Consider the following 23878-nt stretch of genomic DNA (forward strand, 5'->3'; position numbering starts at 1 on the left):
CTCGGCATGGTAAAGTTCTGTATTAACATCTTCCCACACATCTAGGTCAGATAATCATTCACAGAGATATTTGGGAACACCTCCCTCACCCAGAATGACAAAACTTCCAGTTCCTGTCTAGGGACCCGAATTGGATGCTGCCTCATCGATATCTCTAGATTATTAATGACATCGACTCAGTTTTCGATAGGGAACCCCCATTCTGATTCCTTGACAGCTTTCCCGACCCTAATGGCTCTGCTGCTCTCGGGTGTAGCCCCTGCTCCGACCAGCAGGTCACGGGAATCGGCCCCTTCCAGCGGCTTCTCCGAATGTCCAACCCGCCGAGATGTTCACCTCCGGAGGAATTTTTCTGGCTTTTGTCAAGGACTCCTGGCACAGTTTCTTCTTGTTGAGCCCAAACTTTTACATGGAGGCACCAGTCTGTTGAAACCTCCCTCGTGGGTCCCCCTGATGGGGAGACCCCTAAAAAGTTCTGTGCCAGGAATGAGAGATGGACGGGACTCTTGGTTTTTAATTCTGCAGGTTATTGTTTATTTTTCTCTTATCAGAAATTCTGCACGCCGTCTACATCTCAGACTTAGCGTACAAAGAGAAGGCGCCAAAAGCCACAAGACACACAGGTTCAAGGTCTTTTAAAGTTATTTCATCCAATTAATTCTTAGAACATACTTTATTTCTACCTTTCTACCAATAATTATTTATTTTTTGGTCCACATAACACCTGCATTACGGTTCTTTCTAATCAATCACCCTGTGCTCCCAAAACTGCAGAAAATGGAGTAGATGAAGATCAAGAAGAAGATCAGACAATGCCCAGAATACACCATCTTGTCTCCTATTCTGAAAAATGCCCATCACTTGTTTTAAAATCTTAAATTTTAAGAGTAATCAACTGGTTATAAAAATAGACTAGTAAGAATTTGGACAATCAGAGTTAGGACAATAAAAGACAATAAGAAACAAAGAAATATGGACAAGTCTGGGTGCCTTCCTAGGGCAATTAAGCTAACAAGGATTAACAATTAAATTAAGGACTAGCAGTTAAGCTAACAAAGGATTAACCCTTAAAAGTAGCAGCCTGTTGCATATTCATATATCTCATACATGATGCATAAATCCTTCTCAAACAAAGGAAGTTCTCTGGTTGTTGTCACCTTCTTCCCCTTAATCCTGGTGGCTGCTTCAAGATGGAGAGGAGGTGGAAGGATGTTTGTCTTTTCTGATAAAGAGGCAGTAACTTTTTAGGTGACTTCTTGCTGTTACCTCTGTGCGAAGAATTTCTTGATTATCTCATCCCTTTCTTGAGCTAGTTAAAAAATTATCTTAAATCGCACAGTTTCTATTTTAACATTATGTTATGACCTAAAACTATATTTAACATGCTATCTAAAAGGGATTAATACAGTACTACAAAATAACTTTCCAACATGACGCATATAGCATTCAATTTAATATTTGTGAAAAGCCAATCATTTAATCTACATTTTTCACACCTATCCACCTCCATACTAAAAAACTCCAAATTTAAGTTTTTCAGCCTGTGATAATCTATACTACTATCTACTTTGCACACTCATAGATCCCAATTAATCTCAAAGTCTTGGAAGCTTTCTCCATGTATGAAGGTTAAAAGCAGTGCTCTCCTGGGGATCAGGACATCTCAGGACAGGCAGGAAAATATTCCCTCCATTCCGACAGAGAAGAGTGCCTCTGGCATATGGGAAGGAAATTCTCGGATAATTTAGGACAAACCTCCTGTAAAAGATAAAAGGTCTATAATGGAACTTCTACATGGTGCATTCCTAGACCATGGACTGAAAAGGAGATGGGATTTCACAGAGAAGGAGCTCCCAGGGGACAAAGGCCATGTTTGTGCTCCAGTTGCCCATGGGGACACTTGGCAGGCTCCATGTCCTTCCTGAGAGGAAGGACCAGCATCACTGGGACACTGATCGTGTCCCTGAGGGGACAGGTGTCCCCTTGTCTTTGCACTTGAATTTTCCCCCTCATTCTCTCCTGTGAAGAAAGAAGAATGCCACTGGGTCACTAATGATTCCTCCTTGAGGGGCAGACAAGCTCTCTGACACGAGGATACCCAAAGGCTCTGGTTTCATGTCCCTGACAGAGGTCTCTGCTCTCACAGACACATCCAGGCTCTGCCCAGGGAAGCTCCTCTCCCTGCAGATCCTCACCAGGGAAACAAGGCTGAGCTCACATGTGCCCCAGCATGGGACCAGCGCTGGGGGAGCAGGAGAAGGGCGGTGGGGAAAGGGAGAGGGACGGGGACAGCACTTCAAGGGGGGACCCTTGGCAAGTATCAGGCAATGAGAGAGCTCCCAGCACAAAAAAGTCTGTTTGGCAATGGCCCTGCTCACCTCGGTTCCCCTCCAGCTTTGCTCTGAGGAGCTAACACTCACGCTGCCTGGACTCCTGTAATTCTTCCTGCAAGGCTTCCACGAGCTCCTGAGGGGTTTCATCTGTCTTAGATTCCACAGCTTTTGTGGTCTCCTCCTCATTTCTCTTTCCTGTAGAAAAGGATTGGTGTCAGTGGGACACTGACATTGCTCGCTTGATGGGGAGACCTGAGGACCCCATCCTGCCTGAGGACAAGCAAATCCTCTGTTTTAAAGTCTCTTCTTGAGGGTTTCTTTTTGAGGCTTCTTCTGGTTGGTTTTTGGTTTCCTCTACTCCAGGCTGTTCTCCAGGCTGGAAAAAGCCCACTGCTGAGACATCTCTGCACCCTGGGATCCCGGGAATCTGTGTAGGGATGGGCAATATAACAAAGGACTGGCTGGAGGCCTTTGGAAATGGGAATTTATGGACAGGTGGGATTGCTCCATCTGACAGCAGCAGGCCCGCATGCATGACAGACCTCTGGATCTCCTTCCTGCTTGGCAGGGTTTAGTTTCCAGGCAGTGTGGGCAAGGACTGGCACTCACCTGCAGAAAGGTTTTTGCCTTTTGTCACTGTACCTAAACCCAGGTTGAGATTCCTCCTTTAGTGTTCAAAGAAAGGAAAGGAAATCCCAGAATTGATGTGCTATGTCTTTGAAATTGTTACCAATTGCGAGGAACACCCCCTGCTAGAGCAGGACGTGTCCCTGGCCAAAGGACATCATCCCTCTGGCCAAACTGACCCCAGCCCAGGGGCCAGGCCTCTGCTGTGCTCTGGAAGGGGTTCTGCAGGGAATGTGCCCAGGGGAGAGACCTTCACTGGCCTCACTTCTCTCAGGGATAACACATCCCATCCCATCCCATCCCATCCCATCCCATCCCATCCCATCCCATCCCAGCCCAGCCCAGCCCATCCCATCTCATCCCAAGGGTTCCCAAATGTGGTCACAGACAAGAGCAATGGGACCCAGCACACTTACCTAATTCGTCAGATGCAATTGCAAGGATTTTCTCAACCACACTCCTAGCAACTGAAGTTGCTGCACATCAGGTGCACGTGCAAATAAAATCACACATAAAAACAGGACATTTAACAAGGATCTTTCCCCAAAGAAACTCCAGGACTGCCCTGAGCAGGTTCTGGCACAGAACACATCCCACCCCTGGCCCAGGAGCCAAGAGCTCCTGTGCACCAGGAGCCCCTCAGCAGTGCTGGGGGGTTCCTGACCCTCAGGGCCCACTGAGGCTCTCCTGGGCCAGGAAGCTGCCTCAGCTGCCACAGCACTCGGGCACCACACAGGTGCCTCAGTCCCACCAGAGGCACCCACCAGAGGGTGAGACTCTTCTGCCTCACACTTGGGAGTGGAGAGGGATCTCCCAGGTCCCTTCTCTGTCCCTTGGCACATTCACAGCCTGACCCTCAAAGCCCTGCTCAGCAACACCCCCTGCTAGAGCAGGACGTGTCCCTGGCCAAAGGAGGTCACCCCTCTGGCCAAACTGATCCCAGCCCAAGGGCCAGGCCTCCTTCCCATCCCATCCCATCCCATCCCATCCCATCCCATCCCATCCCATCCCATCCCATCCCATCCCATCCCATCCCATCCCATCCCAGGGTTCCCAAGGATGGCCTCTGACAAGAGCAATGGGATCCAGCACACTTACTTGATATTTTGATTAAAATGTCTGCTATGCCATTGGATTTCTTTGTTTTGCTTTTCTTATCCAGACTACCATCAGCTGCAGTTGCTGGACATCAGGTACATGAGCAAATAAAATCAAACAGAAAACCAGGACATTTAACAAGGATCTTTCCACAGGGAATTCCAGGACTGCCCTGAGCAGGTTCTGGGGCAGAGCACATCCCACATCTGGCCCAGGAGCCAAGAGGTCCTGTGCACCAGGAGCCCCTCAGCAGTGCTGGGGGGTTCCTGACCCTCAGGGCCCCCTGAGGCTCACTTCTCTCAGGAATAACACATTCCCATCCCATCCCATCCCATCCCATCCCATCCCATCCCATCCCAGCCCATCCCATCCCATCCCATCCCATCCCATCCCATCCCAGCCCATCCCATCCCATCCCATCCCATCCCAGCCCATCCCATCCCATCCCATCCCATCCCATCCCATCCCATCCCATCCCATCCCATCCCATCCCATCCCATCCCATCCCATCCCATCCCATCCCATCTCATCCCATCCAAGGGTTCCCAAGTGTGGCCACAGACAAAAGCAACGGGATCCAGCACACTTACTTGATTCGTCGAATATGTTTTCTAGGACTTTATCAACCGCACCCTTAACAGCCAAAGATGCTGGACATCAGGTAACATGCAAATAAAATAAAAAAGGAAAACAGAACATTTCACAAGGATCTTTTCCCAAGGAACTCAAGGACTGCCCTGAGCAGGTTCTGGGGCAGAAAACATCCCACACCTGGACCAGGAGCCAAGAGGTCCTGTGCACCCGGAGCCCCTCAGCAGTGCTGGGGGGTTCCTGACCCTCAGGGCCCCCTGAGGCTCACTTCTCTCAGGGATAACACATTCCCATCCCATCCCATCCCATCCCAGCCCATCCCATCCCAGCCCATCCCATCCTGTCCCAAGGGTTCCCAAGTGTGGCCACAGACAAGAGCAATGGGATCCAGCACACTTACTTAATAGGTCCAACATCATTTCTGCAACTTTCAGTATCTCTGCTCTGTTCTCCTTATCCAGAATGCCATCAGCAACAGTTGCTGCACATCAGGTACACATGAAAATAAAATCACACAGAAAAACAGGACATTTAACAAGGATCTTTCCCCAAAGAAACTCCAGGACTGCCCTGAGCAGGTTCTGGGGCAGAGCACATCCCACACCTGGCCCAGGAGCCAAGAGCTCCTGTGCACCAGGAGCCCCTCAGCAGTGCTGGGGGGTTCCTGACCCTCAGGGCCCACTGAGGCTCTCCTGGGCCAGGAAGCTGCCTCAGCTGCCACAGCACTCGGGCACCACACAGGTGCCTCAGTCCCACCAGAGGCACCCACCAGAGGATGAGACTCTTCTGCCTCACACTTGGGAGTGGAGAGGGATCTCCCAGGTCCCTTCTCTGTCCCTTGGCACATTCACAGCCTGACCCTCAAAGCCCTGCTCAGCAACACCCCCTGCTAGAGTAGGACGTGTCCCTGGCCAAAGGAGGTCATCCCTCTGACCAAACTGATCCCAGCCCAAGGTCCAGGCCTCTGCTGTGCTCTGGAAGGGGTTCTGCAGGGAATGTGCCCAGGGGAGAGACCTTCACTGGCCTCACTTCTCTCAGGGATAACACATCCCATCCCATCCCGTCCCATCCCATCCCATCCCATCCCATCCCATCCCATCCCATCCCATCCCATCCCATCCCATCCCAGCCCATCCCATCCCAAGGATGGTGTCCTAGGGTGACTTTATGATGCTCGTATCCCCAGTTGTGTGTTCTGTTTATGATGGATATTACATTCTGTGCCTTCAAACGGGCTCTGAGACCAAAGGCGGGGAGAAGAAGAACCACAGAGTTTTGTTTTCAGCCTGCACTCGCTCCTCCACAATCTGCTGGAACACAGAACTGCTCTGTGTTGTCTGGGCACGGACGGGGCTGAACACTGCACTCCTTTGCTTTTTAGTTCCTTTAGCTAGCTGAGCAGTCCAAGTTTTCCCTGGACTGGTTTTCTTTCCCTTTTTGTGGATCCATTTGAACCTGCTCTGGACCGGGACCCGGGCAAACACCGAGAGCTCGCACGTTGCAGCCCCCACAGCCTCCTCTGGGCAGCAGCAGCCTTTGGGAGAGCTGGAGGGACCAATAACAGAGCAACCACTCCCAGGAAAGACCTTTGAATTTGTCATCTCTTCAGAGCGGCGAAGGAGTTTTGTCACCTGCTATTGTTCATTTTGTGTGCTGGGTGCTTTGCTTGTGTAAATAAACGGGATTTTCCCACTTCTCTCTGAGGTAATTCATCCCAAACCGGTTGGGGGGAGGGGCTGTGTGGGTTGGCTTTCTGTGGGTGGTGCTTTTTAGAGGTTTTTTCCCAAATTTGCCTTAAACCAGGACAAATAATTGGCACCCAACGTGCAGCTTGAGAGAGTGGAAAAAACCCTGTTCTAATTGTATTTTGGTTCCAATTACTCTGTGTTGCTGTAGAGCAGTTAGTAGCCATATTGTTTGAATTGATAATGTCTCCTGGGGTGAAGACCTGCATGTTTCTGATCCCTAGGGGTTTCTTTGAGGTCTTAATACTTCTATTGTCCCTAGGTTTCTTTTCTTATTCAGGAATAGCTCCAGTATTGTCCCTAATACGTAGTTTTTGAAGCAGAGGGGCACTGACCAGAATATCCATCGGGCTGGGCTTGGGTGTCATGGCTTCCAGAGGGTTTATAAAGGTGCTGAGGTCTGTTCCTGGAATGTATGGTTCATGGTTATGGTTGTGCAGCCAGTTTGTTAGAGGGGAAGTAGGGGATGAGGCTTTTCAACCTTTGTTTTCCTTCTTCTCCTCTGAATCTCTTACCTCCCTATTGGAGAATGTTCAGTTTCCCCTGACTGTTAAGGAGACCATCTTCCTGGTGTTTAATCTAGTAAGCTTTCTCTACACAGTCTGCAGTCTCTCTAGCATGAGGGCTGAGATTTCTAGAGGGGCTGATGAGACCTCTGACCCAGGAGTAGACCCAGGTGTGAGAAATCCTGAGTGGTGTGGGAAATGGGAGGATATGGGCCAAATCTTAAAGGAATTTTCTGACCCTATAGCCTGGGACTTTCCTAGTGAACAAATTCAGAATCCGGCTGAGGTGGCGAAGTACCTGAAAGAGAAGTGCCATGATAACTCTAAGGAGAAAAAGATCATTGCAGTGAGCTGGGCCCTGGCATATGCTTATCTCACCCTGCTAGATACTGTAGGGCAGCAGACAGAGGAAGGGGGGCAGGGAGATAAATCAGCAGCTATCCCAGTCACTCAGGCTGCAGCAAACACCCCCGGCTCAAAGCCAGCAGCTAAACCAGACTGTGAGCCTGGGCTAGCAGCTAAACCAGACAGTGAGCCTAGGCTAGCAGCTAAACCAGACTGTGAGCCTGGGCTAGCAGCTAAACCAGGCTCAGCAGCCAAGCCTCAACCTATGGCTGTTCCTACTAGCATGAGAAGTGGAAAGTGCACAGAAAAGACCAATGGACCAGTGGATGATGATGACGATGATGATGATGGTGATGATGATGATGATGATGATGATGATGATGACGATGATGATGCAGGAAAAGGACCTTCAACACTTCCTGACATAAAACCAGGAGTCAAAGCAACAGGCACTAGTTCATAAGCCAGTACTGACTCCTTTTCCCTAAAGGACATTCGGGGCCTAAGGAAGGATTACACTTGGTGACCTGATGAGTCTGTAATTAGTTGGTTGGTCCGTCTTTAGGATGCTGCAGGTGAGGCTACAATTCTGGACGGCACTGAAGCAAGACATTTGGGATCCCTCACATGATAATGTCATGGACCAAGGAATGATGAGGGGGCGAACCCTCACAGCCTCTGGGCTGTGGACAGAGTGGCACAAAGACACCTGTGTGCAGACGATCTCTATATGCAGCAGACCCAGTGGAAGACTGTAGAACAAGGGATCCAACCTGAGACAACCTGACTGTAGAAAAAGGGATCCAACGCCTCAGAGAAATGGCAGTGGCAGAGATTATCTTCTCAGATGAAATAACAACTTGGAATCCAGACTTGGTACCATGTACATCTGTATGTGGTGAAAATTTGTACAGTTTGGGCTACATGAATACACTTCTGCTTTAGCAATAATGAAGCAAGATGAGAGGGATGAGACCGTGCTCGAAATGGCAAGGAAACTCCGAGCATATGCAGATGCTGTACATGGCCCAACCCATGCCAGAATTGCAGCAGTGGAAACACGTCTGCAGAAATTAGAAGACAAGATGGAGGAGAATCACAAGAAACTCAGGGAGCAGATTAAAGAGGACCTTCTCCAAATCTCAGCAGTACAGATCAGAGGTTCTGGTATCCAACGTAGACGTTCCTCAGATGGTGAGAGAAGGTACACCCCACGAGCTGAGCTGTGGTTCTTCCTGCGTGACTGTGGAGAAAACATGAGGAGATGGGACGGAAAACCTACTGGTGCTCTGGCACAACGGGTGCATGAATTGAAGGAAGGCAAGACTCAGAGAGGAAGTGCCACCAAAAGGAGAGCAGCTCCAGTTGCCCGCAGCCAAACTGCCAGGCATGATGATGATGATGACATGTCTGATCCCCTTGAAGGAACCTCTAAGACATACGCCCAAGGCAAGAAGGATAACCAGGCTTAGAGGGGCCCTGCCTCTAGCCAGGTAGAAGTGAGGGAAAACCGTGTTTTTGGACTGTGTGGATTCACTGGCCTGGCACATCGGAACCACAAAGATATAAGGCTTTGGTTGATACTGGTGCACAATGCACGTTAATTCCATCGAGACACGTAGGGGCAGAATCTGTCTCTATCGCTGGTGTGACAGGTGGATCACAGGACTTTACCGTGGTGGAAGCTGATGTAAGTCTGACAGGAAATGAGTGGAAGAAACACCCTATTGTGACTGGCCCAGAGGCCCCATGTATTTTGGGCATAGATTACCTTCGAAGGGGATATTTTAAAGACCCAAAGGGACTCAGGTGGGCATTTGGGATAGCAGCTGTAGCGACAGAGGGCATCCAGCAACTGAACACCTTGCCGGGACTGTCTGAGAATCCAACTACAGTAGGACTTTTGAAGGGAGAAGAGCAAAAGGTACCAGTTGCCACTTCAACAGTGCATCGCTGACAGTACAGAACAACTCAAGATGCTGTGGTTCCCATCCATAAGATGATCCGAGAGCTGGAGAGCCAAGGGGTGGTCAGCAAAACCCACTCACCCTTCAACAGCCCCATCTGGCCTGTGCGTAAATCTGAAGGAGAATGGAGATTGACTGTGGACTACCGTGCATTGAATGAAGTGACTCCACCACTGAGCGCTGCTGTGCCAGACATGCTGGAACTCCAGGACGAGCTGGAGTCCAAGGCAGCGAAGTGGTACGCCACTATTGATATTGCCAATGCATTTTTCTCCATTCCTCTGGCAGCAGAATGCAGGCCTCAGTTTGCCTTCACGTGGAGGGGAGTGCAGTATACATGGAACAAACTGCCCTAGAGGTGGAAGGGTGCCCAAGTGTGGCCACAGACAAGAGCAATGGGATCCAGCACACTTACTTAATTTGTCCAGCATCATTTCTACGCAATTCAAAACTTTTGCTCTGGCTTTCTGAACCATACTGTCATCAGATGTAGACACTTGGCATCAAGTACACATGAAAATTAAAAAAAAACAACAAAAAAAAAATTACACTTAACAAAGATCTTTCTCCAAGCAATGCCAGGACTGAACTGAGCAGGTTCTGGGGCAGAAAACATCCCACATCTGGCCCAGGAGCCAAGAGGTCCTGTGCATCGGGAGCCCCTCAGCAGTGCTGGGGGGTTCCTGATCCTCGGGGCCCACTGAGGCTCACTTCTCTCAGGGATAACACATCCCATCCCATCCCATCCCATCCCATCCCATCCCATCCCATCCCATCCCATCCCATCCCATCCCAAGGGTTCCCAAGTGTGCCCACAGACAAGAGCAATGGGATCCAGGTCACTTACTGAATGCCTTGTATAGAGCTTCTAGGAGTTTCTCCACCAAACAGCTAATAGTTGCAGATACTGGACATCAGGTGCACGTGCAAATAAAACAACAACAACAAAAAAAGCCAGGACATTTAACAAGGATCTTTCCACAGGGAATTCCAGGACTGCCCTGAGCAGGTTCTGGGGCAGAGCACATCCCACACCTGGCCCAGGAGCCAAGAGCTCCTGTGCACCAGGAGCCCCTCAGCAGTGCTGGGGGGTTCCTGACCCTCAGGGCCCACTGAGGCTCTCCTGGGCCAGGAAGCTGCCTCAGCTGCCACAGCACTCGGGCACCACACAGGTGCCTCAGTCCCACCAGAGGCACCCATGAGAGGGTGAGACTCTTCTGCATCACACTTGGGAGTGGAGAGGGATCTCCCAGGTCCCTTCTCTGTCCCTTGGCACATTCACAGCCTGACCCTCAAAGCCCTGCTCAGCAACACCCCCTGCTAGAGCAGGACGTGTCCCTGGCCAAAGGAGGTCACCCCTCTGACCAAACTGATCCCAGCCCAAGGTCCAGGCCTCTGCTGTGCTCTGGAAGGGGTTCTGCAGGGAATGTGCCCAGGGGAGAGACCTTCACTGGCCTCACTTCTCTCAGGGATAACACATCCCATCCCATCCCATCCCATCCCATCCCATCCCATCCCATCCCATCCCATCCCATCCCATCCCAGCCCATCCCATCCCAGCCCAGCCCAGCCCAGCCCAGCCCATCCCATCTCATCCCAAGGGTTCCCAAGGAGGGCCAGAGACAAGAGCAATGCATCCAGATCACTTACTGTATGTATTGAGTATCTTTACTGCGTATTTTACAACCACACCGCCCTTAACAGCAGATACTGGACATCAGGTAGTCATGCAAAAAAAGTCAAAAAGAAAAACAGGACATTTAACAAGGATCTTTCCCCAAGGAACTGCAGGACAGCTCTGAGCAGGTTCTGGGGCAGAACACATCCTGCAGCATGCCCTGGAGCCAAGAGGTCCTGTGGGTCCCAGAGCCCCACCAGGAGCTACCGTGCTCTGGAAGGGGTTCTGCAGGCAACGTGCTCAGGGGAGAGACCTTCACTGGCCCCACTTCTCTCAGGGATAACACATGCCATGCCATGCCATGCCATGCCATGCCATGCCATGCCATGCCATGCCATGCCATGCCATCCCATCCCATCCCATCCCATCCCATCCCATCCAAGGGTTCCCAAGTGTGGCCACAAACAAGAGCAATGGGATCCAGCACACTTACCTAAATCGTCGAACATAGTTTCTAGGACTTTATCGACCACACTCCTAACAACTGTAGATACTGCACATCAGGTACACATGCAAATAAAATCAAAAAGAAAAACAGGACATTTAACAAGGACATTTCCCCAAGGAACTACAGGTGCCTCCAGGCTCTCTGTCTCTTCCTCTCGCAGGGGGGCTGCCCAGGACATCTCAGTGTTTCTCCACCCTTCAGTTCTGTAGTGGTGGTTTTCCTGGTTCCATTTCCCTCACCCCCCTTCTCCTTTTGGGCCTTCGGCCTACCTCATTAAGGCCACATGGCTTCCCCTCCCCAACTCCCGGGCAGGGGAGGTCTGCACTGTGCGATGACCGGAAAAAAAGAGAAAGTTCCCTTGGGCTCCTGTGCTTTTAACCCCATGTGTTCTCAGAGGCGTGTCCATGCCTTCAGTGGTCACCCCAAGTGCCAATATCCAAACCTGACCACTGATCGGTTTGACCCCCAACTTCCTGAGAAAATTCACTTCCCTGCCAAACCACGAGAATCCAACCTTTGCCTCTGAGAACACACATTTCCAAAATTGTTATCAAAATTACATTCACACACTTCTACATAAAACAATAACCTACACTAAACCTCCACAGCTGGTTTTTCACCATCAATCTACCTTACAACCTAATACACGCTTTGCTCTTATTCCTCTTTGATCCCACCTCACAGTTTTCATCTTATCATCATCTTATCATCTTATCACTTGCCCAGAATTCGATTTCCCGGTCAGGGAACCAGAAATGTCATGGTTTGACCCTGGCACAATGCCAGTGTCCCCATGAAAATACACCTTCCCCAACTGAATGCTGTGAGATGCAATCAGGAACAGAGCAGAGCAGCCCCAAGCTTAAAAACAAAGGGAAAATCTTTATTAATAAAAGACACACACACTGAATTCAGAATGAAAACCTTTCAAAACGCTCCTCCTCACTCACTTCCCTGTCAAACCACGACACACATCCCATCCCATCCCATCCCATCCCATCCCATCCCATCCCATCCCATCCCATCCCATCCCATCCCATCCCATCCCATCCCAAGGGCTCCCAAGTGTGGCCACTGACAAGAGCAATGGGATCCATGACTCCACACTTACATATGGACGACATTTGGCTTTCTTGGTTATGCTGTGATGAGCTCTTTTTTTTCAGTGGCAATTACATTCACCTTAAAAGGAAAAGAAAAATGAAAAAGAGAAAGATTGACTACGATATTTTACTTTGGGGATTTAAAAAATGCAATTAAGAGCTTTTTTGGGACACATATATCCCTTATACACAAACCCCTGATCTACTCAGGGATTTTTAATTTACTGATTTTCCATTGCATCCCTGCCCAAACAGAATACAGCTCTTTCCAAGATGTTCACTCCTTGTTTCTTGTCTCCCGTATCCCTTTCTCTGGATTCACTCTGCAATGCAAGGGGAAAGAGGGGCAAAATCTCTGTGGTGAGCACAGCACTAGAGAAGATAACACAGTTGATAAGATGTTCTGTTGTACTCCCAGCTGGTCCCTAACCCATCTTGTCTGCCCGGGAGCTCTGAGAATTCTCACAGACACGCACATCATCTTCCTTGGCCAAAATTAAGACCTTCTGCTTTTGCAGAGTGCAGAACCTGGTGTTCAACCCCAGCACAATTTTCCATAAAGGAAAGGGACCATTTTCCATTCCTTCAGACTCAAATCCTGGAGGTTTTCCTGACCAGCTATGAAGAAATCTATGGTGAAAGGACAAGTGGCCTTGGCTGCCTGATGCCCACCAAACTTCTCTCACTCCCCCTCTTCAACTGGACAGGAGGAAAAAATACGACTGAAGAGCTCACAGAGAGCCTGAACATCCCTCTTCCAGGTGCCACCGCGGGCAAACCAGACCGGACTTGGGGACGATTCCTTTGCTTTCTCAGCAATTCCCAATAGAGCAGGAAGCTGAGTAACCAAGACAGGACTGAAACCACCTCACTGCCACTCTCCCCTCCTCCTGGTTGTGAACACACCTGGTGCAGGTGGCTGGGCCAGCTGAGCTGAGCTCCAGGTGGGAGCCCGAGACAAGAGCTTGTGAACAGCCAACAAAGCACAACAAAGGGCACCAAGAGCGGTGGCACAGCTGGGGAAGGGACAGCGAGAGACCCAGCAGGAGCTGAGGGCTTGGGAGGAAGAGCCAGACTTGAGCCTTGGGCATGCAGACTGTGAGGGGATAACACTGAGGGGCTCCCGCACTGGGGGAGCAGCTCAGGCTGTTCCTGTGCCACTGCACTGGGAATAAATGGCTTTATGGAGTCACACAGCTGAGACTCTGCTCTGGGAAAGCTGCGCTGGAACCAGGGAGGACTCAGGGGCTGAGTTTGGGAGTGGGGGAGTCCAGCAGGGCCCATTGGGGCACCGGAGCCGCTGCTGTGGAGGGGCTCCGCTCCCAGCACTGAACATCTCTGGTGGCTGCAGCGTGATGGCCAGAGAGCCTCGGGAAGGGTCAGACTGGGAAGTTTCCCAAATATCCTCTTCTGCACAGCTGGCTGCAGAGAGCAGAGCCCTGCTGACCCTTCCAGCAGAGCCGCCTGTCCCTTCTGAGCACATCCATCAGAGCAGCAGTGACGAGGGGAAGGCAGAAACAGCGACTGCTCAGCAGTGAGGAGAGGTCTGCTCAGGGCACAGCTCTGCTCTGCCTCTCCTTCCTGCACTCCACTTCCCTGTGCTGTCTGCTCCTGGTGACTTTCTGTTTGCTTTGCCCTGGGCCATGTTCCAGAGAGAGAGGAGGAGCTGGACTGAATTAAGAACCCCTTTGCCAAAAGCTGCTGCATGTCCAGAAAGCTTTCCTGGTGTTCAAGGGGAGGACAGACCCGGGTGAGGAAAAGAGCTCCACTGAGGATAGAAATAGAGAAATGCCAGCCGGGACCCAGGAGAAGTCACAGCCCCAGGGCCCACGGGGCTGACTGAAGGTCAGACAGGAAACACCAGGGCTGCTTTCCCAGCACTGAACCCTGCTCTGTTTCCTCCCTCTACCTTTTCCTATTTTGTTCTGCTCTGAAAGGAGGAAAAGCAAATAAATGGCATAAAATGCTCAGAGTTTGAGGGGTTTTCTCCTGAAAGCAGGGCAACAGCATGATGGCTTCTCAAAGAGTACCAATGAAGAGATGATGTGCATGAGGAGCTGTCCTGAACGTGCCTCTGCCTTTGGTAACTGATGGACACAGACATTTACCTCAGATCACTCATGGAAAGGTGGATGTGCTTCCAGGGATGGCTCACCCCACTTCTCACAGTCAGACACAAATCATTCTCTCATATTGAGAAGGAGCCCTGATAACTGGTTTATATAGGAAAATTATTTCATGCAGGGCCAGATCTGCAATCCTGAGCCAAAGCTGAAGCTTTGAGGGGGAAAAGAAAAGGAAGGGGGAAAGACAGGAGAAGGGAGGAGAAGGAAAAAGAAAATGAAGTGGGGTGGGGGGGGAGAGAGGAGAAAGAAAAAGTATGTCCAGAAAAAAAAAGAAAAGAAATAAAAAGAATAAACTCTCTTCTGCATTGTCAGTGATGGCTTTGTAGCCCAGAGACCAACAGAGTCTGGTCTGCCAACACAGGCCCAATAAATTAGACACTTTGAATTCTGCATTGAGTCTAATACAACATTATCACCAGAATTTGAGTTAAATCCAGGAGGATTGTATGAGTGGTGCTGAAATCCCATTATGTTTTGTCTGGAGTGCAAAGGTGAGCTCTAATTTTTGTATTTTTGTATTTTACATTATTAAGTTCTACTCACTCCATGAAATAATTAGTCATTATATATTCAGATTAAAACTTTTTCTGAGCAGCCAAGGTCAAAGAAACAAACAATTGGCCATAATGCATTCATGGCATCCAGGCTGGGCCTAATCAATATGTTATTTACTTTTTACTTTTCTCCCAGTTCATGTGTAGCAAGAGTCATGGCAACAACTTTTGCAATCAGACAAAAAAACCATTAAATAAGTAAGGCCTGAATTGACAAGCTTTTCTCTGCACTGTAGGAATTAATTATGAATTGGATTAGTGTCTGCAGACTGTGGGCGGGAAGGAACAATGGACTTTGAACGGAATTCTATGAAATATTAATTGGTGGTGTCCCTCCAACCCTTCTTGCCTGGTCCCCACCCTCTGCAGCACAGCTGGGCCTTGCTGAGGCAAAGACACTGAGAGCCCTGGGGGCTCTGAGGGCAGCGGGGCTCCCTCACACCCAGCAAAGCCCAGTGAAGGCCCAGCATGGCCTGGGAGCAGCGTGCTTTCCCCACTCAGCCCCTCTGGCAGAACTTGGGGACACTTGGGGACCTCAGCAGAGCCCAGCCCAGGGGACAGTCACTGCCTGGGAAGTCTTGTGAGGAGGGGGTGTCACTGCTGTGTGCTGCCCACAGCGATCCCACCGGCCTCGCCCAGAGGGGCGAATGGTGCAGATTGCGCTGTGCAGACGCTTCTGGTTGGGCAGGGTCACGCTCTTGTTGTTGGTTTTTGTTGCAGCATTTTTGAGAGAAAGAGGACATGAATTGTGAAAGTTGAGCTACTCCAGTCTAGGCCTCAGATTGAGGCCTGGTGGGGCCTTCAAAGCCTCTGACGCAGTTAGAAATTCAGAGCTTGTGGCGCAGATAGAAATAGTCTTAAGGTGTTGTGGGGACCACTGGGTTGCTTGGGTGTGAATTAGTATAGGTTTTATGGTGTAAGGTGTAGGCCGTTTTAAGGAAAAGGTAAACAATATTGGTTTGCCAATCAGAGTGTCTTTGTTTTTGTAAACTATGTAGAAGCTTATATAAACTACCGCCTTATCTTGAATAAACGGAGAACGTTGCATTAATCATATTGGTTGGATGTGCGTTTGTCTTGTCCAGCTTTCCGTTTTTCTGAGGTTCCCTGGCTTTAGGTTTTGTTGCTGCAGACACCGCTATTCCTGAGGAAATCCCAGTGGCACCTGCAGGACAGCTGGAGCACTGCCACCTCAGTGACCCAGCAGGGCTCCTGAGTGCCACAGCCCCGCTGTGCTGGGATGTGTGGTGTGGCTGTGCTGGCACAGGGGTCAAACCCTGCCCTGGCTGTGCTCTGCTCTCACAGCCCCGGCTGCTCTTGGCTTGCTTTGCTGCTGCCTCATGTGCTCCGCCTGCCCTGAGCTGCCTTTTCACCCCGGAGCTCGCCCAGCTCAGCCCAGAGCCCCAGAGATGAGTGCTTTACTCCTGGCTCTTGGAGAGACCCTTCCTGCCCTCGGAAGGGGCTGCCCTGCACAGCCCATCAGATTTCTGAGAGGCATTTACGGGAAATCCCTGTAAAACCCAGAAAGGAGGTGCTGGGGTGTCGGAACTCAAAATGTCCCTCAGACATTTTCAGAGGTTCCAGGCCTTGGTCAGAAGCATTTTAGACCCTGGCAAGCAGCTGAAAACAGCTGTGATCTTGAGTTTGAACCATGGAATGAGTTACCAACTTTGAAGGTGGAATAAGCAGTCACAGAGGGTTAGATGGTATAGTAAAAGTAGTCACAAATTAGAGGGTAAAATTTTTTAGTATTGTACAGGGGGGTTTTAACACCTGTACAGGGGGGTTTTACTTTGTACAGGGGGGTCAGGAGTTCTAAGATGGAGGAAAGTGGGCCTGATCCTGTTCTTCCTCCTTCTTCTTCCTTACCTCCATGTTCTTGGTGATGTTGGCATTTTTCTATTGGTTTAGGCTGGGGACACACTGTTCAACGTAGAAGATAGATATTGGCACATTATTTTAAATATAGTACATGTAATTTCTGGTATATAATGTTTGTAACATCCCACTGAGGGCAGAGCCCCACACGCTGCCCTGCAGGACAGAGCTGCGGCAGGGCAGCAGAACATGTTAGAGATAAACAGAATAAACAACCTTGAAACCAGTACAGACTAATTATGGCTTCTGCTTTGGCAACGGGGCAGAAAGACAGAGACTTTCTACAATCTCGGAATCACCAATACCCACAGATTCCGACACTGGGGGGCAGGGAGGAGCCCGTGGGGGTGGCGACCCTCTGCAGCTGCCACCACCTGGTTCAGCACCCCTGGTTCCTTAAAGTCTTCTCCTCTGGAGCCTTAGCTCCGTGCTCAGCTGCTGGCCTCGTTCCTGCCCCTTGGTGCCTGTTCCCCACTATTTCCTGGCTCTGACAGCCCAGCCTGGCACCGATGGGCACATCCCTGCCCAGCTCTTCCTGGGACCAGGTCCCTGTGAGTATCCCCCAGTTCACCCACCAGGAGCTCTGCTGAGCCATCCTTCCCAGATCCCCCACGCTGCTGGAGCCCTTTGCTTTGCCTGGCCATGGATGCCAGGCCAGTTGCCATTCCCCATGGGAACCTGCTCACTGGCCTGGAGACCCCTCCAGGTTGCCCCCAGAGCTCTGCTGCCAACTCCCCCTGATGGTCAGGGAGTTCCTGAACTGCCAAGACAGTGTCCCCCCCTTTCTGACCCCTCCACTGCTCGCTCACACAAGTCCACTTAACATCTGCACATCCTGCTGAGGATCTCCGGGTCTCCCAGCTGCTCTTCACACCTCCCATCCTCATCCTCCCTGACACTCCTCTGGCAGAGCCTCTCCCCTTCCACTGCATCCCACCAGCACTCACAGCCTTCCAAACCATCTGGGGATGGGGTTGGCTCCGCAGAAAAAATTATGTCGGCAGCTTCTGAGATCAAAACAAGCAATTCTGGGTTCTTAAGGGATCAGAAACTCCCATTCAGGAGCATCTGGGCTAAGAAACTGCGAGTTTGGGAGCTTTGGGACTCAGGGATTTAGGGAGCTCTGGGGTCCCAAACACTGATTTAGGGAGATTTTGGGCTCTGAACAAGTCCAAATTTTAGGCAGCATTGGGCTTGAGAAACACCAATTTAGGGAGCATTTGACTCAAAACCACTGATCTGAGGAACTTTAGGCCTCAGAAGGTCCCCTCTAGGCAGCTTTTCAGCTCAGCATTCCAATTTAGGGAGCTCTTGGGCTCAGAAGCACATGTTTAAGGAACTGCAGTACTCAGAAAGGGATCTCAGGAAGCTTTGTGGGTCAGGAAAAGCAACTTGGGGAGCTTCAGGGCTCAGAAACACCAAATTAATGAGCTGTGGGGCTCAGAAAAATCAGTGTCCAGAAACTTGGGGCTCAACAGCAGCAATTTAGGATACTTTGGGACTCAGCAATACCATTTCAAGGTGCTTCTGGCCTCAAAAACCAGCATTTGGGAACTTCATGGCTGAGAACACAGAAGTTTCAGGAGCACTGGGGCTCAGAAGCACCAACACGGGGAGATTTTGGGACTTGAAACAGCGTTTGGGTTCAGAAATACTGATTTAGGGAGCTCTGGGGATCTTGAATACCAATTTAGGGACACACAGGACTACAGAGCCCTGATTTGGGGAGTTCAAGGCTGAGAAAAAATCATGTCAGGAGCTCTGGGAATCAGCGTGTGATTTGGGGATATTTTCAGATCAGCAAGAACTATCTAGAGAGCTTCTGGGCTCCAATAAAAACCCAATTAAACCCATTTTGCGCTCTGCAGTCCCCATTTAGGACGCTTTGGAGCTCCAAATCAGTGATTTTAGGAGCTTTTGGGCTGAGAAACATCGATTTCTGGGGCAGAAGGAGCAAGCCTGGGGAAACTCGGGAGCAAGGGGCCGGCGCTTACCTGGCACAGGGCTCGGGGGAAGCAGCTCCGCGCTGGGCTGGAGCACCGGGGGCTCCTCATCCCTTTATCTCCCCCTGCCCGGCCCTTCCCACCCCCACGGGCTCCCTCCCTCCCCCCAGCACCTCCTTTCCCATCTTCACACCCATTTCCCCTAAATCACGGTCAGCTGGAAAATGAAAGTGAAAATGCTCCGGTCCAGGCTCGGCTCCTGGGCTGGGTGGGGAATGGGGCACCGGGATTTGGTTCAGGGCCTCAGGGCTCTGGGACACTGATTTTGGGAACTGCTGGGAAAAGTGCTTATTCTATGTCTCTATGAAGGTATTTTCTATATGTATTATTTTATATTCATTAGAAGTGCTATGATAACATAGCACTTCTAATGAATATAAAATAATGAAGGTATTTTCTAGATGTATTGTTTTATATTCATTAGAAGTGCTATATTATTATAGCGCTTCTAATGAATATGAAATAATGAAGGTATTTTCTATATGTATTGTTTTATATTCATTAGAAGTGCTGTAATAATATAGCACTTCTAATGAATATAAAATAATGAAGGTATTTTCTATATGTATTATTTTATATTCATTAGAAGTGCTATAATAATATAGCACTTCTAATGAATATAAAATAATGAAGGTATTTGCTATATGTATTATTTTATATTCATTAGAAGTGCTATAATAATATAGTGATTTCAGGAGCTTTGGAGCCAAAAAACAGCAATTTTGGGGGCTCTGGGGCTCCAGAACACTGTTGGGAGGTTTTTGGCTCAGAAAATAAAATAAAGTAGGGAGATCCAAGTCTCAAAGAAAGCAATTTAGGGATATTTTGAGCTCAGAAACAGCAATTTAGAGACATTTTGGGCTCCAAAACAGACATTTAAGGATATTTTGGTGTCTGAAGCACCAATTTAGGGAGATGAGAAACACTAATGTAGGGAGGATTTGGGCTCAGAAATATAAAATTAAAGAGTTTTTGATCTCCCAAATCAAAAACCTGTTAAAAACGCCCATCACTTTTGTTAAAATTTTAGAAGTTTAATAGTAATGAAAATAGTAATAAAAATTAGGATAATAGACCACAAAAATCTTGCACTCTGCTGCAAAGCACACCTTGCTAACAAAGGATTACCCATTAAAAGCAATAGCCTGTTGCTTATTCATATATCTCATACATTATTCAAACATTCATTTTCAAACCAGGGTGCTTCTGTTTCATTTTAACTTCCCCCCCTCATCTTGTAAATCAATTTTCTTGGCTCCTCAACATCCGAGCATTCCCACTAAGGAGGCAATAATTCTTTTCTTGGTATCTTGGTGTCTTGTTGCTGTTATCTGTATGTGAAGAACTTCTTGATTATCTTACCCATTCCTTAAGCTAGTTACAAAAAGTATCTTGCATCACATAGTTTCTATTTTTATATTATGCTATAGCCTAAAAACTGTATTTACCACACTACTTAAAAGAGATTAATACAGCATAACTCAAAAGAGATTAATACAGCACTTTCTACCATAACACATACAGTGTTCATTTTAACATTTGTGAAGAGACAATCCTATAAAATGCATTTTTCACACTGAAGAAGGGACAGGGAGTGAGGCAGCAGTGACCCAGCTCCCAGCAGGGTAGAGACTGAAATGGAGGTTTTGGGGGCTCACTTAAGTTAGCAATATGAATTAAGCATTTAAATTTTATCTTGTGGAATTGTGTGTTGAATTTTAAACTTTTACTTAAGAAAACTCTGCCATGGTACAAAGGGTACAAAGGAAAATGTAAATTTCTGAAGCTTCTTGCGATAAAGAACAATGCCAGGTGAAGACCAAGGAATGCAAGAAACCTACATAAAGGAACTCCTCTGAATCCAAGCTGATCAAAATCAACAGATGTACTCAGATAAGCACCAAGGGACCAAAGGAGAAAAATTCAAAAGTTCAATTATGGGGAAAATCAGGACCTTCAGACACAGAGATGTTAGGAATGAGATGCTTGACTCAGCCAATATATCAAGCAGCAATTCAATTTATTAATTAATATGGTAACATACGAGCAAAGACAGCGCTGGGTACAGTGGTGGGGGTTTCCCCCTCCAACTGCACACCAGTTGTTGGGTTTGCTGGCATTTATTGATCATATTCATGCATATTCATAAGCTTTTCCCAGTTTCCACCTGAGCTTTCGACAGTTTCCTTTTCTACCTTTAACATCACAATTCTAGACTCCAGGATCGTAAATCTATGATGGTGATGTTTGGTTCCTTTCCAATTTCTATACCCTATTGTGTACATCCCAGGATGTGTGTCCAGACAGTGGGGTCCAGCTTCTATTTTGTGGGATCATTAATCTATGGTGGTGATGTCCATCTTCCCCTTTCAAAGTCTTTAATCAGCAATCTTGATGTCCATCTTCCTTCTCCAGGAGCTTGAGATGGGGTCACTTCCCTCTCTGTTTAAATTCTTTGTACATTCTAAAGCTACAATTTAAAATCTTTAGTACTAAGCAACATTCTGAGGTTATAATAAGGACTTTTTACAAAACAGCTTAAGACTTATAATTGTTATTTGCAAACAAAAGATTGCTTCAAAAGCCGTCTTCCATGCTTTCCTCAGTTGTTTATCAGAACTTATCTTTATAGCTGTCCAATGGCCACGTTCCACGCATTTCATAACCACAACTGCACAGGTTGCCTTTATTTACCTGACACGAAACACAATTTTATATTTCACAGAGACCACTGAAAGACCCCCGTGCCATCACCACCGTGAACAACAACACATCCCCAGAAGGGTGTGGACCTATTTACCATGCAAAGCGAGGACAGGTGGGGCCAGGGGTTGAATATGCACGGGAAGGTTGTGCAATGTGTTGCATATGGAACACCTTTGTGAATAAAGATGTGGCTCAGACCAGAGCTTGGGGAACAAGTTTTCACTAGAGCTATCTCACTTGTGCTGGGCGCTGACAGTACAAACCCACTTCATATCTACATAAGGTTGTGGAGTCTATTTATTCTGCGCATCGCTTCAAGAGAGGCAGGCTCAGGATGCTGGACACCCAAGGAAATGGTGACAGGTCCCTCTTTTAGCGAGGCAGGCGTTAATAAGGTCCCAACTCGGTGCTGCTCATCCCAGCTCTCCTGGCATCTCCCCCTTGCAGAGAAACTCCCAGAGAAGACAAGTGTGACCAGATCCCCTCCTCTCCCGAGCTTGGTCACTCCTTTTGTGCCTTCAGGCCCAGCTGATCAGAGCAGTGGTGTTCCAGTGCCAGCTGGGACGCCAGCACGGGGTCATCCCACACTGCCGACGGTGCACCAGGCTCAACGGGGGCTTTTCCCCCTCTGATCCCACCAAGCCTCTTCCTTGGCTGTGGTTCTGCTGCATAGTTGGATGGAACATTCACATTCTGTAGACAGACAGACATAATTCAGTCTCTCAAGATTTCTTAGAAAAGCACAAAGAGAAGAAGAGAAAACAATCTTTATCACTACTCCTTTGTTTTCCCCATGTCAAATGTGGTCAAGAGATTGATTACCTGAAGTAATTCCTTAATTAGATTCTAGTGAAAGTTGTTTTTCAAAAACCAATCAGATCCAGCTGTCTCGGACTCTCAACAGAGAGTCATGAGTTTATTAATTAGATAAGTAAGTAAGAAGTAAGTATGTAGAATAGAAGTGTATCTCTTTAAATGATATATTAATGTAATATATTATAGTTTTAATAAAGCTATCCTTCAGCCTTCTGATGTAGAACCAGACATCGTCATTTCTTCCCAGATCTGGGGTTCGCCACATTTTACTCCAGCAGACAGGGACAGCGAGAATCTCGTTCATCCATTCAGTCACTGTTCAGGACCCTGCAGAGATTCCTCAATTCCCCTCCAAGGTGACCTCAGCACAGCAATGACCTCACAGCTCTTGTCCCTCTGCTCAAGAATCCCCCACGGGGACACTCTGCTCTCTCCTCCATGGGCACCACGCTGCAAAACTCCCGAGGAAAATCTTCCCCCGTGGGCCCTGCGGCTCCTTGGCTGAGGTCCAGAGCAAACAGCCAAGGCAGTGGCCTGAAATGTTTTCCCAGCTGGCCCACACTTCTCTGCCGGATGCACATTGTCCCTGGGGAAAGAGAGGTGCAGAACCCTTCACTAATGGCCTGGAATGTCCAACAGCAATCACAGCCATGGACAGCTCTCGGGAACCACTGCACCATGGATTTTCCATCCTGGAAGGCCAAGATTGAGAGTGTCCTGCTGGTGCCTCAGGGCCTGGCTGAACAGGGCTTGTCAGAGATGCTGGCAGGGAGGAGTCCCGGCAGGGATAAAGGTGCTCCTCACCTGCTGCAGCCTCACCCAGCGCTGCCCAGAGCAAGAGGAAGATGAAGGTGGCTGTGCTCAGCGTGGCCCTGCTCTTCTCCATCCTGCTGTGCCCCCTGGCTCAGGCCCAGGTGAGGCACCCGCCAAACGCTGTCCCCACACCCTGCCCTTTCTGGCCTCCCACCCAACCCTTTTGCTCCCTCCTCTGTGGCCCATTCAGGGTCCCCAGCCGCCCTCCCACTCACCATTCCCAAGGCCTTTCCCTCCATGTCCCCCCTCAATCCTTTGCCTTTCTTCCTGGCCTCGGCAGAGGGGTCCCCATGGACAATTCCCTGACTCACCCCCACTCCCACAGCATCTCCCAGTCCTGTGGGTTTTGTCCCCTCCCGCCTCATCCTTCTGTCCCCACCAAGCCCCTGCCCTGCGCTCCTGTGGCCCTGCACCGCAATTCCTTTCTCCTGCCCTGGGCCTTACACCCTGCTCCTCTCACACCCCAGCCCTGACCCCTGGGCCCTCAGCTGAGCCCTGATCAGTGTCTTTGGGTCTCCCCCACCTCAAAAAGATCTCCTGG

At 49.1% G+C, this 23878-nt stretch overlaps 1 protein-coding gene across 6 annotated transcripts; it reads right to left on the reverse strand.

The window, feature by feature from the left end:
• Window positions 1-510: 510 nt before the first annotated feature.
• Window positions 511-19110, reverse strand: LOC140681173 (uncharacterized). Of its 6 annotated transcripts, XM_072920586.1 has the most exons (13): window positions 18994-19065; window positions 16991-17044; window positions 12450-12520; window positions 11324-11383; window positions 10863-10922; window positions 10060-10119; window positions 9628-9708; window positions 5050-5130; window positions 4649-4708; window positions 4059-4142; window positions 3377-3436; window positions 2379-2528; window positions 511-1758 (listed from the first exon to the last, which is right to left on the reverse strand). In XM_072920586.1, exons 3-12 carry the CDS (start codon window positions 12460-12462, stop codon window positions 2410-2412), a joined length of 678 nt encoding a protein of 225 aa, XP_072776687.1. In that variant the 5' UTR covers window positions 12463-12520; window positions 16991-17044; window positions 18994-19065; the 3' UTR covers window positions 511-1758; window positions 2379-2409. The 6 variants fall into 6 exon arrangements, with proteins under 6 accessions (XP_072776687.1, XP_072776686.1, XP_072776688.1 ...); XM_072920585.1 differs by lacking the exon at window positions 16991-17044 and having other exon boundaries at window positions 18994-19110; XM_072920587.1 differs by lacking the exons at window positions 10060-10119; window positions 16991-17044 and having other exon boundaries at window positions 18994-19110.
• Between the last annotated feature and the right edge of the window lie 4768 nt (window positions 19111-23878).

Source organism: Taeniopygia guttata, chromosome 32, assembly GCF_048771995.1.
Source record: "Taeniopygia guttata chromosome 32, bTaeGut7.mat, whole genome shotgun sequence".
Taxonomy (NCBI): Eukaryota; Metazoa; Chordata; class Aves; order Passeriformes; family Estrildidae; genus Taeniopygia; species Taeniopygia guttata.